The following is a 13,638-nucleotide window of genomic DNA, read 5'->3' as shown; positions in this document are numbered from 1 at the left end:
AGTGCCATTGGGACACCAGTAGTTCACGTTTAGTACAGCAATGGCTCTAAACAGTCAGCCTGGCTAAAAACTGTACTTTATGTTCCAAGCACCTTCAAATACTAGTCCTATGTCACCTGTTGCAGACACAGTGCCCATATTCTGAAGAACCACAGTATTCCTCTTCCTCCCATCTACAAATGAAACATTGGTTGTGTTTCCTGCTTGCTCAGTGGAATCATTTGCCCCAATCCCCTGCAAGTCTGATCCTGCTGCCTGTCTTGTATCTATGAGAGGATCACAAAGCAAACAGTTTTACTTCCTAAGTCCAGGGGTTGGGCAGCCTTAATATAAGTCCCTTCTTAGGTCTAAATTCTTCCAAGCCTCAACTACCTTTGTCTCTGTCTCCTTCAGACCTCTTCTGTCAAGTTACGGTGTTTGTATCATGCAAAACTGGACTCTCAACTCCTCCTTGCCTGGAAGGGCTGAGTGAACTGGCAAACACATGAAGCACTAGGAATGCAGAAGCAAGGATTCAACAAATCTCAGCAGCAGTTCTTCTTTTGAAAGAAACCCAGATTATTTACAGCTTTAAAAGAAATTTAAAAAAAACACACCCCAAACCCCAAAAAACAGTGTCCAGAGAACACAAAGGCACACACACAAGAAAGAAAAAAAGATAAAAGGGTGTTTCTAATTTACTGGAAGTATTCCCCTTTGCCTAGTGGATTAAATACAGCAACATCTTGTTTTCAGGACACCTTGTGAAAGAGGTTAAAAAAATGCCATCTCTCTGCCTAGCTGATGTTTTAGGGGTGATTCTGCACCAGCATTTTTTCAGGGGACTCCTCACACATCCATTAATTTTCAAAAGTAACTTTTGGTAATCCCCTGCCATCCATTTCACTCCTGCAACATCCTGGCATATGGGGAACCCCAACCAGCCCATCAGCTCTTGCTGGGCAGTTTCCAAACTCTACTTTATTACCATATTCAGCCCCACTATGCAAAACTGTTAAATTATTATTATTTTTCAATCCAATTTGGCTGTATACATCTGCACAGGTGCATAGGCAAGAGCTCTGGGTAGACCTACACACCAGCCAGTGATGAACATTGCTGCACTTATAGGGGATTGTCGGGCTGTGAAGCTATTTTTAAAGACCTGTGCCATCCTACAGCAGTTTGTAGTTTGATAGCAAGAGCAGGAGAAGAAGAGGAGGCACCTGTTTTATGAGGGACAGCTGACTTTCTGCTGTGGCTTTGTCACCTCCCTGAATGGCAAAGCAATCATGTACTTTGTGCTTCCTCCAAGTACAACTGACTCTAGTGTATGGTGAGAGCCCTGAGAAAAAGGGCAATGAACAGGGCCCCACAGCAGCCAGTGTGCACCTCTGCCTACTGACAGACTGGGTCAGCCGCATACCCTAAGGCACTTGAGCAGTAGGTGTTACTGACATCATTTGTCAAGGATCCCTAATTAGTATTTGTTAGTGCACCCGCAGGAAGTCAAAACAGGACTCAATTCAAAGTTAGCCTGGACTCAGCCCCCTTTGCAAGCACACCTCTTGCTGAAATCTGCTGATGTTCACATAGCGACTCCCCCCCAAGCACAGCCAACATTGTGGCCACAGAGCGAAATCAAGTCAGACTCCCACCAAAAGAGCATGGAAAGAGGGGCAATTGATAACAGTATAGAGAAGAGGATTTGAGAAGCCAAATTCCCAATCCTCACAGGGACTTTACAGCTGAAAATCTGTGGCAGGCTAGCACTGCAAGAAGAGGTTTTCACCTGCAGCAGAATGAGTGGATAGGTGGGTCTTGTGCCTTAACTGAGAAAGAACAAGGCAAAAATACACCACAGTCACCTCAGCAGGAAAACAAGGACCTTGTCTTTTATCTGTAACAGAGCTTTCAAGTATATTCGAACTATTTGCTGAAGGGATTATTGCACTAAATCTTAGATGTGTAGATTTATGGATTTGATCAGTGGAAGTCCTCAAGTGCAAAGTATGTAAGGCCTGTTGCAACATCAGAAAGGAATAGCCTACTTGAAAGGAGCAAACAAGAAAGTGACAACGAAAGAAACAGAGAATTTCTACTAAGTAACATAAAGGGTTACGTTTGCAATCAAGAGGCCAAACACTAAAAACTTATGGTAAGAAGCAAGACTCAGTTCCAAGCTGCTGAAAGGTAGGTGCACATCTGAAAGGTCCTGCTTTGCCTCGGCATTTCCCAGTATTGACTTTGTTAGTGAACTGTAAGAACTTTTGAGAAGTACTAGCCCAGGCAGCAGTGCTTTGGACTTTTAGAATGGGCTTCGACTTGCAGCACCACCAGCTTTAGCAAGGCAGTGCTCTCCTGCCGCTCACATCACTCATCTCCCTCGGTCCGGCCCAGCGCACCGGGCGCCTGCCTGCCCGCTTCCAAGATGGCGGCGACCCCGCGCGCTCCTCGGCGGCACGCCGTGCCACGGTGGGGCGGAAGTGCGGCCGAGCTGGGCTCAAGGCGCGCCGCAGCGCATGCGCGCCGCCCGGCGGCCGAGGCGGAGCCAGGTCGGGCCGGGTGCAAGATGTCGGCGCAGGGGGACTGTGAGTTCCTGGTGAAGCGGGCCCGGGAGCTGGTGCCGGGGGACCTGTGGGCGGCCAAGGCCTGGCTCATCACGGCGCGGAGCCTCTACCCCGCCGACTTCAACATACAAGTGAGCGCCGCCGCTGTCGCACACGCTCGGTACCGGTGCCCCGCGCCCCTCCCCGCGCGGCCTCGCTGCTGGCCTGTTTGATTGACAGGCGGCTTGGCCAATGGGGGCGGGAGGGGCGGGGCCGCTGGGGGCCGCGGGGAGTTAGCGGTTATAAACCAAACCGGAACTCCCTGCTAGTACTCTTTAAAGTTCCTCTCCTGCTTATGGCTTTTGGAGCAGCTTGGGGGCTTTGCATTGCATTTGACTGGGTACAAACCGTGGTCAAAGAACTCTTCGAATTCCAAGCTGTCAGTTCGCGTAAAAGTTAAGCCAGTGTGTTCACAGAACCATGGAATGTTAAGGGTTGGAAGGGACCTTAAAGGTCATCCAGTCGAACCCCCCTGCCATGGGCAAGGCCACCTCCCACTAGACCAGGTTGCTCCAAGCTCCTCCAACCTGGCCTTGAACACGTCCAGGGATGGGGCATCCACAGCTTCTCCGGGCAACCTGTTCCAGTGTCTCACCGCTCTCACACTAGATAATGTCTTAATAATATACAATCTAAAGTTCCCTTCTTTCAGTTTGTACCCATTTCTACTTGTCCTGTCATTTCCTGGTGAAGAGTCCCTCTCTGACTTCTCTGTCAGCCTCCTTCAGATACTGGAAGGTTGTTAGTATTAATAATGTTAAGTATATTATCATATGGAATTGTGTTAACGATGTTAATATTAAGTATATTATGATGCAGAATTTTATGCCTAAATTAATGTATGATTAGATAGTCTAAATGCACCTTCTAATTTCTCCAGTAAATGTTGCAGTCCTTTAATTTTCTGTTACGCAGACTGCTGTGGCAAATTGAGGGCAGTTTTTAAGAGTGGAAGGACTAATGTGATTGATAAATGTATTTGGGAAAGCTGATATTCTGTTCTTGCATCCTGCAGTATGAGATGTACACTATTGAGAGGAATGCTGAAAGGACAGCATCTGCAGGCAGGCTGCTCTACGACATGTAAGTAACCAGAGCTGGAACTCTACCTTTATCCCAGGTGCTCCTTTCACAGAATAAGTTTGGGAAAGACCTCTGAGATGATTGAGTCCAGCCTACGACTAAACACCACCGTGTCAACCAGACCATGGCACCAAGTGCCGCATCCCGTCTTTTCTTAAACACCTCCAGGGACGGTGACTCCACCACCTCCCTGGGCAGCCCATTCCAATGTCTGATTACCCTGTCTGTGAAGAAATTCCTCCTAACGTGCAAGCTAAACCTCCCCTGGTGCATCTAAAGACCACGTCCTCTTGTCCTGTCATGGGTTACCTGGAAGAAGAGACCAACCCCCACCTGCCTACACCCTACTTTCAGGGAGCTGTAGGGAGTGATAAGGTCACCCCTGAGCCTCCTTTTCTCCAGGCTGAACACCCCCAGCTCCCTCAGCCACTCCTCATAGGACTTGTGCTCCAGACCCTTCACTAGCTGCACTGCCCTTCTCTGGACAAAGAAATGTTGGGATTTCCAAAAATATAAACTGAGTGTTTTTGAAAATCCATGTGGATAAACTAAGCACAAAAGGTCTAATTAATTAAAAGGAAGGTTTTCTGTTTTTCCCAAACACATACTTTTATGGGAAGGTTTTGTCTTTGAGACAGATTTTGAGATCACTGTACATTCCTTGCCTCAAACTTTATTACAGGTTTGTGAATTTTCCAGACCAACCTGCTGTATGGAGGGAGATCAGCGTTATTACATCCGCATTAAGGAATGACTCCCAGGACAAGCAGACACAGTTTTTAAGAGGTAAGGATTCTATCCTGAAGGAACCTAAAGATAAGCACTCTGATTATTTATCTAGTTGGCAAGTAAATGTCAGTTTGTCTAACTTTGCCTGTGGACTGCAGGGTTTGGTTTTTTTCCTCAATTCAGCCTTAGAGACTTTATCTGGTGTGTTAGAATTAGGAAAAACAAAGGGACGTGACAAGCTGATTCCCATTGCTTTGTCTCTGATATGGGTGGATTTACTCTGCCAGAACAGGAAGCACATAGAAGAGCAATTGAATAGGGAATAGGTGGAATGGGGCTTAAAAATCATCGTCCCACATATTGCAGAGAACAGTGAATGATTGTTGAAATGGGGTGAATTCTTATTTATGTAGGGAGGGATATAAAAATGAATGGTGTCCAGAAGGACTTGTCATTCACTGCTGGCAACCACAGGCAGTTTTACAAGCAGGATTTACACCTGACAGACTATAATCTGCTGTTTGAACACGTGCTTCAGAAGCTCTAAGGATATTCCAGTTAAGAAAGCATTTGATTTTTCATGGGGTGTGTTTATTTTTCAAAGTGAATACATAAAACATACAGGGAGAATATGTGAGTTTCTTTTTACTGTCTCACTGGATGTTTAAACTGAAAAAACCCCTACATTTTAATAATGAAAGTATTAATTGTAGAAGGTAAGTAAAAAAATAAATTAACAGTTTTGAAAAAGCATCCTGAAATGTCAAACACTTAAATATTAGGATTTTGAGTATTCCACTTACTAGCAGTCTTACTTGTCCATGCAAGTTCCTTGCACCCAGATAAAAGCAGATAAATATTTATTTGGTCTTCTCTGAAAGAAACACACTTTTTTTTTCAGGTATGTGTATTAAAAGCAGAAAAAAGCATAAGGGAATCCCTTTTCATTCAGCATTTATGTTTTGTCAATCATCTTTACAATTCAGACACAACAAGTCAAATATTTTCTGTTTTTTAAGGATTATTTGAGACCCTTCCTGGTCGGGTCCAGTGTGAAATGCTCCTGAAGGCAACAGAGCAGTGCTTTAACACATTAGAAAGGGCAGAAATGCTCCTTCTACTTCTGCGGCGTTTCCCAGAGACTGTGGTGCAACATGGGGTAAGAGAAGAGAAGCTCATAGTAACTATTCAGGATACTGGCACCCAGTTTTTTGAGATTTTGCTGAAATGTGCTTTCCTTTGACTAGTGAGAGGGTGGGTCTTTTTATTCATGTTTAATTGTGGCTAATAGTTCAGACTGCTGTATCTTGAACTTACCACCAGGAAGGACTTAGGCAGAAAACAAATGGAAGCAAATAAAACAATCCTTTGTCTTGTAAATGAAAGAATATCAGTCATATATCACTTTCACCTGTTTGTGCATGTCTTTACTGATACAGTTTCCTGCACAGTTTTTTCTTGGTCTTGTTTTGCTATCTTCTGGCATTGCTTTTCACCTGCTATTTAGTATGGATAGTTTCAAAATTTGGAGACTTGCACATGCTGTTGCCATAGAGTGAATTGCTACTCATCCATCCCCTGAATTACTGTTCAACCTCATTGAATTGCAGTTCAAAAAGTTTCTAAAACCACTGGTCCAGTGTTTGATTTTCACCTCTGCTCACACAGGTAGGCCTTGGAGAAACGTTATTAGATGCTGAAAGTATTGAAGACCAAGAATCTCCAGTGAATTGTTTTAGAAAATTATTTGGTAAGAAGATATTAATGTTCTTGTTTTACTATGCAACTTTTTAGTATGGCGAGGTTCTGAGGTCAGTGAACTTCTTTCATGACACTATGATTAGAAAACTGCTTAGTCAGAAGGGGCTCAGGCCATGTTAGTCCAGGCTGAGCATATGGTACAAATTGGTATTAGAGCCATTCATGTGAGGTTCTTTGTGGTGTATGGTCAGCCAGAGATGAAGGCTTCCACTGTTGATTGAGAAACCTTACCTAGGACAAACAGAACAAAACACCCCACAAACCTAAAGGATTTTTTGGTTTGTTTTCTATTTTAGTTTGTGATGTTCTTCCTCTGATAATTAACAACCCTGATGTACGACTTCCTGCCAGCTTGTTATATAAATACCTGAATAAAGCAGCAGAATTTTATATTAACTACGTAACTAGATCTACGCAGACAGAAAGTCAGTATCAAGGTAAGAATATTTTTACAAAGTTAGAACTTAGAATGTATCTTAGTATCACTGAAGTGATGTCCATAAATGAAAAATGCATTATTTTTATGTAATGTATCCTGTAGACAAGGATTAATAGTAGTGTTTAATGTTTCTTAGTTCTTTGATTCCAAAATACCTCGTGGTGCTTCAACAACTTAGTCCTGATGCTTGTGATGCCTCAGTGTATGTACTGAGAGGTGGGACAAAATGTCCAAGATGTCCTTATCCAGCCTATCAACTCTCTTGTACAAAGAGACAGAAATGCCTGCTGTGCCCTGTTAGCCTTCTGTGTAAAGAACAGTTGCCCTGAAAGCTCCAATGTAATTTTTACTTGTCTTCTTCTTGAAAATTAATCAGTTTGTTTGATTTCTTTATGAGGAGAGAAATGTGCTGGTTTTCCTAGGTTCACAAGATTCCTCTGATATTATGTCTCCAAGCAAGCGCAGCTCTCAGAAATATGTAATAGATGGTCTCACAGAGAAATCATCCCAGATTACAGATCCTTGGGAGAGGCTATTTAAAATATTGTCTGTGGTGGGAATGAGGTGTGAGTGGCAAATGGATAAGGGAAGAAGGTAAGAAAGGGGTACTTTTCTGGGTATTTCCCCTCAAGGAAAATTTGGCTTTTCAATTCTTAATAAGAACAATTCTCATTGAAGAACAATTTTAACACAAGAATATTTTGTGTAAGTTCACAGCAGCTTTTGTTTCAAGACTGTACAATGTAAAACAAAAATGTGGCTCTAGAGAGCACGTTCAAATTAGTCTCTAAAATCAATTTTTGGTGATGAAAGTCACGCATAAGCACTATAGTGCTGTGGGGTATGCTTCCCTAAGTGCCTCAGTAAAGAGAAACATGGTAAATGTTTTGTGAAATTTCACTAGCATGTGTTCCCAGCCTCCATTGACTTGTGGCTGGGGGATATCCTCAGCAGAAACATTGAGATTTTTATATTCACTATGCATTCTTTCCTTTAGTTGTGAAGTTCGTGCAACACCTTGAATTCTTTTTGTCTCTCTTCCCCTCAGAAGTTTTGGTGATATTTTGCATCGAATGAAAGATCTCTGCAGATACATCAGCAACTTCGATAGTGAAGCCCACATTAAATATAAGAATCAAGTAGTGTATTCCACGATGTTGGTCTTCTTTAAAAATGCTTTTCAGTATGTCAGCAACATCCAGCCATCACTCTTTCAAGGTTAGTTTCTAATGTTTCAACATCTGTAATCAGTTCTTTGTGATTTCATTGTTAATGTCTGAAAGATCTTTTCTCATTAGTCATTTGAAACTGTCATCTTACAAGTCATCATTATAACTTGTTACAATTCTCTCAAGCCATTAATCTTACCAACAGTGGTTCATAACAACTGTGTAGTGGATCAGACCAAAGATCAGTCTAACTTAGCATTGTGGTTTCAACCTTGGCCAGCACCAGGTGATTGTCTAACAAAGAGGAAAGTAACAGACCAGATGTTACGAGAAACATCCCTAGGGTTGATTCCTACTCTTCCATGAGCATCATGTTTGTTTCATTTTCTCCTCTGATTATATTTCTTTGAAACTGACGTTTTCCTGTTTTCCTTCAGTCAAAGGAAAATAAGTGAAGATATTTTTGCACTGGGAACACGACAAATTTGTAATTAAGTACATAAAAACTGAATAGGAAAAGATACCCTGAAATTCAGAAGCTTTCAACTTGGCTTTCTTTATATTATTTAAGCATAATCTTTGAGGTGTGTTTTGCACATTACTTCTAATTTGTAATTAATTTGTAAATTGAATGTTTAACACATGTGCGTTACCCGTGCATTTTCCTACCCACTCACATCTGCATATGGGACATACCAGATTGCTTGGAGCACCTTGGATTGCTTCTTTTGGGATTGACTGGGCTTTTCAGGAGTGGGCCAGAAGCTGAGGAAAGTTTTTTTGAAGCTCCATTTTGTTTAGAACTTACTGAAATAAACAGCATCACAAAGAGGAATTTTCAATGCTTAATAATGCGATACAAAATTCCTTGCAACAATGACAATTGTCACCATTGGTAATTAGTGCTTATTAACACTACAGTTATTGATTCATGTTAAAATTATAATTTTGTGTTGTGATCATAAGTTTCAGCACATTTTTCTGCTTGGAGCAAACGATCATTTGAGTAAGGAAGTAGTCAATACAAATGATGGGTTTTAACTGTACAGAATGTTGGGTGATCAGCTGAACAGTGTCAGTAGATAGCTAAGCTCAGAGGACAAAAGACATGGCAACTTGTATGCAAAGAACATAGAGTCACTTTAACAAATACAGGAAGTAATTAACTAATGAGTCGAGTTTTTTGTCCTGACTGAGGTCACAGAGTGCAGTTCCTTTGGTGCAGCTTTTATGGTACCTTCTGTCATTTTCTGATACCAGGAAAGTATTTCCAAAACACCTTTTATTCATTTCTGCTTTAGCATTGAAGTCTAGTGGTATTCAGTGCCTTTCATATCTTTTCTATCATTAGAATTTTTCCTCCGTCTCCTTGGAGGGCTTACTGTAGAAATGTAGAATCCTACACGTTTTAGAAGCATAGTCATAGAGCTGTCTCCTCCTTAATCTATGAGGATCAGATCTGTGACTCTCTTCTCATGTTCGTGGATTTGCAAGGAACCTCTTTAGGGAGAACTTTTCAATGCATTTTTCTTAACATAATTTGTATCTGCTTTGCTGGAGGCTTGAGAAATGAATGAGGCAGTTCACACCTCTCATGACTTTGGGGCTGCCTGCAGGCTTGGCAGGAGTTGCTATTTGGGCTGATGCTTTTGGGCGTTTATTTATAACACTCTGTGCTAGAAAACAGTTAAAAACTCTGTAAGCTTAGGTTCTAGAGCTCAGACAGAAAAACACAGTGCTGCTTTTTGTATGGCTGTGTAACTTTCAGTACTGTAAGAGAAGGTCTGCAGCCCCAGTCAAGAGTGAGAATGGATTTTATTTTGTTTCAGGACCGGAGGTTTTGGAGTAAAGACTACAGTGCACTTCTGATGCTGGGAAGGGAACACTTGTTTGGAAAGCAAGGCACTTAGCTGTCATTAATTTAAATCAGTATGAGTAAAAGAAAAATCCTTTTTTTTCTTCTCAGGTGTTAGAACTAGGCAGCTCTTGAGATTCTAGTGGTGAAACTCTTCCAGCATCCCTGTTGTGGTACTTCGCATCCATGAGAAACAGATACGAATCTTCTGCATTATGTCTTGGCTCTATTTTCAGTTCACACAGGTTAGATTCCAGCACAGTGGAATACATGATGGTACAGGAGAGGTGATTCCAATGTGTTGTAGCCTGTGCATAGGTGACATTTCAGTGGTGGTATTTATTGACCTATATTTGTTAAGCAGAGCTGGTTGGCTGTTTCTCCTAAAAGGAGCTTCTATTGTAGTGGACTCCTTACACATCACTTTTCAGTAGAGGGGAAAAGCTTAATAGAAGTTATTTTATGTCAAGAGATGAAATGAATTGTCCTTCTACTAAACTCTCAAATTAGTTCTTTGCAGTTACGAATGAGGCCTTAGCTTCATATCTTTCAGCAAATGGAAGAAATGCACAAACTGAAAATACTTGTTGGCACTACTGGCTTACCTGGCAGAGATTTCAGAAACAGAAAACAGATTAAAGAATTCCTCTTTCCTTTGTATTTCTCTTTGAGCTTTGCACATCTATATGCAACTTGATTGTGCAAAAGGAGAAAGTATTTTTGGAAGGAAGGCTGTTTCAGTAGCAATCACGTATCAGTGTTGTTTGAGATGAAGAAATATTGTTCCTATTTTATGTCTAATGAGACTTAAGCACTGGGGTCTAAAATGACAGGTACCAGATCCCACTGGATGTTCTGTGACACCAGTGGAAGTAGAAATTATTTTCTGGGTTTCAAAATGAGGCTTTTCCATCTTTGGGGAGTGAAGATGAGCTCTGGCAGTCAACTAAAGGGTTTAATTCTGTTTACTGAAGTCAGTGGGGGCAAAGCTGACACTGAGTGATCCTGCTAAGGAAATCTTGTAATAAAATACACATACTTCTTTGTGGGGTCAGTGCCTGTCAGCACATTGCTTTGGTTTCTCGTGAGAAACATTTTGAGAATATTGCTGTGCTTTGCCATATTTGTGGCTGTGAACTTCAGAGCCATTTGTGCCGTTCATCTGTTGAATAATTGTACTTATATAAAAGCACATAATGCTTGATCACAGAGCACCTGCTGCCTGAGTATGTCTTGTGACTGCTCCAGAAGAAAGGGATTCAAAAATATTCTGAAGCTCTCAATCAAACTCTGGTGATGTCTGATAAATGCACTCTAACTTTTATTGTATGTCTGCTTTGAGGAAATCATAGCTTTACCAGCACAGTTTAAGCAATTTAAGTGACTTAATTTTAGATTGTTTTCTCTAGCATTATAGTCATTACTTGTGAATGAAAAAAAACCCAGCATGCTGTAGGCATAAGACCTTTCATATCAGTTTAGAGCAATTGTGAATTAATTTATCTTTAAATCCAGGTCCAAATGCTCCAAACCAAACTCCACTGGTTCTTCTTGAGGATGTACCCAACATCTATGGTGATACAGATATTGATCGTAACAAACATATCCACAAAAAGAGGAAACTTGCTGAAGGAAGAGAAAAAACAATGGTAACTTTTCTAGGCTTTTTAACTCATAACAAGAATGGCATTGCTACTGGAATTTAGACAACAGTGGTTTTGACATAGATGTAAAAGACATATTTTTAGAGCTACCCTGAACTAGCTGTCTATGACCACAGTTTTCAAACAATGTTTTTCTAAAGCCAGCAAGAATAAAACAATTTTTACAGCAATTGATGTAGACATATAAGTACTGCTGTGAATGCGTTAACTTGAAGGAGTTCAGCAGAGGCTCTTAAAAAGGTAGCGACAGCAGTCAGATGTTCTACAGGTAAACTTCCAAAGTAATTGACTTTTCATGCTTGGAACTGTCAATATATCTATTGCTTTAAGGGTAGAGAACCACTGTTTTATAGAACTTCTCTGCTGGTAGAAGCACACATACAAGGATTGCTTTTGCCTTGTGCCACTGTAGACTTAAACTGAGTGCTAAAATGTAAAGTGTGCATGTAACAGGTGAAGTAATCAGGTAATCTGGCTGAAGCTCAGTGGTGGTACTCCACGTTTAACAGAATAAATTTGGTTGGGATACTACTCATCACACTGTGCCACTGAGTTCTTGGTAGCAAACCAGATTGGACTAATCTTAAAACAAGTGAAAAATCACTTGCAGGCACTTAAACTAGGACCTTGGCGCTTCCATACATAATTGTCTTGTGTTCAGTGGAACATCTGTGGCTTTAGGGTCCTTTGAAATAAGTGTAAATTAAGAAGTTAATCTTTTTGTTCTATACTGACTTCTAAGCAGAGCTCAGATGAGGAGGATCCTTCTGGGAAGGCAAGAAGTCGCCACATTACAGTAAACAAGGCTGATCTTGCAAACTCCATTGAAGTATTAGAGAGTTTCAAACTGGCAAGAGAGAGCTGGGAGCTGCTGTATTCTCTGGAATCACTTGACAAAGGTAAGGTAACTGCATTTAGAATTACATTTAGATTTCATTACTCTGCATAGAAATAATTTCTTTATTGTTAAAATGGAATTTGTGCCATTATGAATCCTTAAAATCGAAATTGCTTTGGGTCCTGAGTATTTTTGATATAAGTTCCAGTAAGAAGCTTTATCAGTTGTTGTGTTTCTGAATATTTTGTTCCTGTATTGCATTTTATTCTTGATGCATCTTTGCTTATTCACCCCCACTTCTCTTGGAGCAGTTGGCCAGCAGTAGGGCTGAAAGTGCTCAGTGAGGATGTACTGCTAATGGCTGCTTTAGTTCATGATTAAGAACATGTGTTTTTCTGTGTCTCCCTTTCTGATATCTGGTGTGATAATCTTGAAAAAAATTCCTCTTCTAAAAAGCAGGCAAACAGTACCACCTAGCTGCTTTTAGGTTTGTTGGACACTGTGAAGAGAAGTGTACTCAAAAAATGAGTGTATAGGAAGAGAGTATTCTATATGTGAAGGACTTCATACTCTTACTGTTTTGGTGCCATTTTTTCCATTTTTAAATTCAGCTTTTTTGTATATATTACTGATTTTTAACCCAAAGCTGTGAAATGTTTCATATTCTCTTTTACTTTTTCTTCTGTAACCGCTTAACACAGAGTTCACCAGAATTTGTTTGTCATGGAAGACAGAGACCTGGCTTTGGTTAAGGATCTTTCTTACAGACATGATCATCTACCAGGTAAAAAAAATACAGTATAAACTAGGAAAAACACCACCATTGTGTTGCTCTTTCTTCTAGTAAACAGCAATTTACTTCCTTCTAGTAAATAGTAATTCTGATTAGCCAGTTTGACTGCTTATAGTGTCTACTGATTTTATGCCTTTAAGTATGACTCCTTTGGGGATGGAACTACACCATTTGCACCACAAGCTAGGTACCCTGTTTGGATATATGTGTCCCAATAGCTGTTGTTTGAGTCCAGCTAGTTTTGGCATATGGAAAAGACATCTATGTTGGCATTTTGACCAGTGGATATATACATTGTGTTATGGAAGATAAGTGCATTTTATTAGTCTGTCAGTGCATTATACTGGAACACAATCAGAGAAAAGAATTTTCAAACAGTAAAAGGTTTTAACATGTCTCAATTAACACCTGTTCTTCTCCACAAAAATTAGGCTGACTGTGCTCACTTCAATACCATCTACAGAAGAAAGCTTGTTCCTTATTTTTCCTTTGGGGGTCTTTTATTTTTGCCTCTACTTGTGCCTGAACAAGAGATATTTCAAACTTTATTAGTCTAGATAAAGTAACGATTAACTCAAGAATATAATTATTTGATTCAGTTACAAATATGATTTTGTAAACCGACTTTTTAAAGCAGAATTTTGTGATGTTTGTCATCTGACTGCCTTGCAAGTGATTATTCCACAGTCTTTTACACAACCCATCACTGGAGAGTATTA

At 40.6% G+C, this 13,638-nt stretch overlaps 1 protein-coding gene across 7 annotated transcripts in view; it reads left to right on the top strand.

Annotated features, from left to right (window-relative positions):
- Positions 1-2,512: 2,512 nt before the first annotated feature.
- INTS10 (integrator complex subunit 10) overlaps positions 2,513-13,638 on the top strand; it is a 23,680-nt gene continuing 12,554 nt past the window's right edge. For 5 of the 7 annotated variants that reach the window (XM_042049382.1, XM_042049383.1, XM_042049379.1 and 2 more), the window contains exons 1-11: positions 2,513-2,680; positions 3,604-3,671; positions 4,354-4,457; positions 5,420-5,559; positions 6,069-6,150; positions 6,458-6,598; positions 7,023-7,194; positions 7,649-7,818; positions 11,140-11,273; positions 12,031-12,187; positions 12,828-12,910. In XM_042049382.1, the coding sequence (XP_041905316.1) occupies positions 2,552-2,680; positions 3,604-3,671; positions 4,354-4,457; positions 5,420-5,559; positions 6,069-6,150; positions 6,458-6,598; positions 7,023-7,194; positions 7,649-7,818; positions 11,140-11,273; positions 12,031-12,187; positions 12,828-12,910 (1,380 nt within the window). In that variant the 5' untranslated portion in view covers positions 2,513-2,551. The remainder of the gene's footprint in view (positions 2,681-3,603; positions 3,672-4,353; positions 4,458-5,419; positions 5,560-6,068; positions 6,151-6,457; positions 6,599-7,022; positions 7,195-7,648; positions 7,819-11,139; positions 11,274-12,030; positions 12,188-12,827; positions 12,911-13,638) is intronic. The other 2 variants (XM_042049381.1, XM_042049378.1) reach the window with 1 other exon arrangement.

The sequence above is a fragment of the Corvus kubaryi genome, unplaced genomic scaffold (genome assembly GCF_017639235.1).
Source record: "Corvus kubaryi isolate FWS band 111438036 unplaced genomic scaffold, C.kubaryi_AGA036_p1.0 71, whole genome shotgun sequence".
Taxonomy (NCBI): Eukaryota; Metazoa; Chordata; class Aves; order Passeriformes; family Corvidae; genus Corvus; species Corvus kubaryi.
The sequence above is the reverse complement of the archived record's forward strand: the minus strand, read 5'-3'. Positions and strand labels throughout refer to the sequence as shown.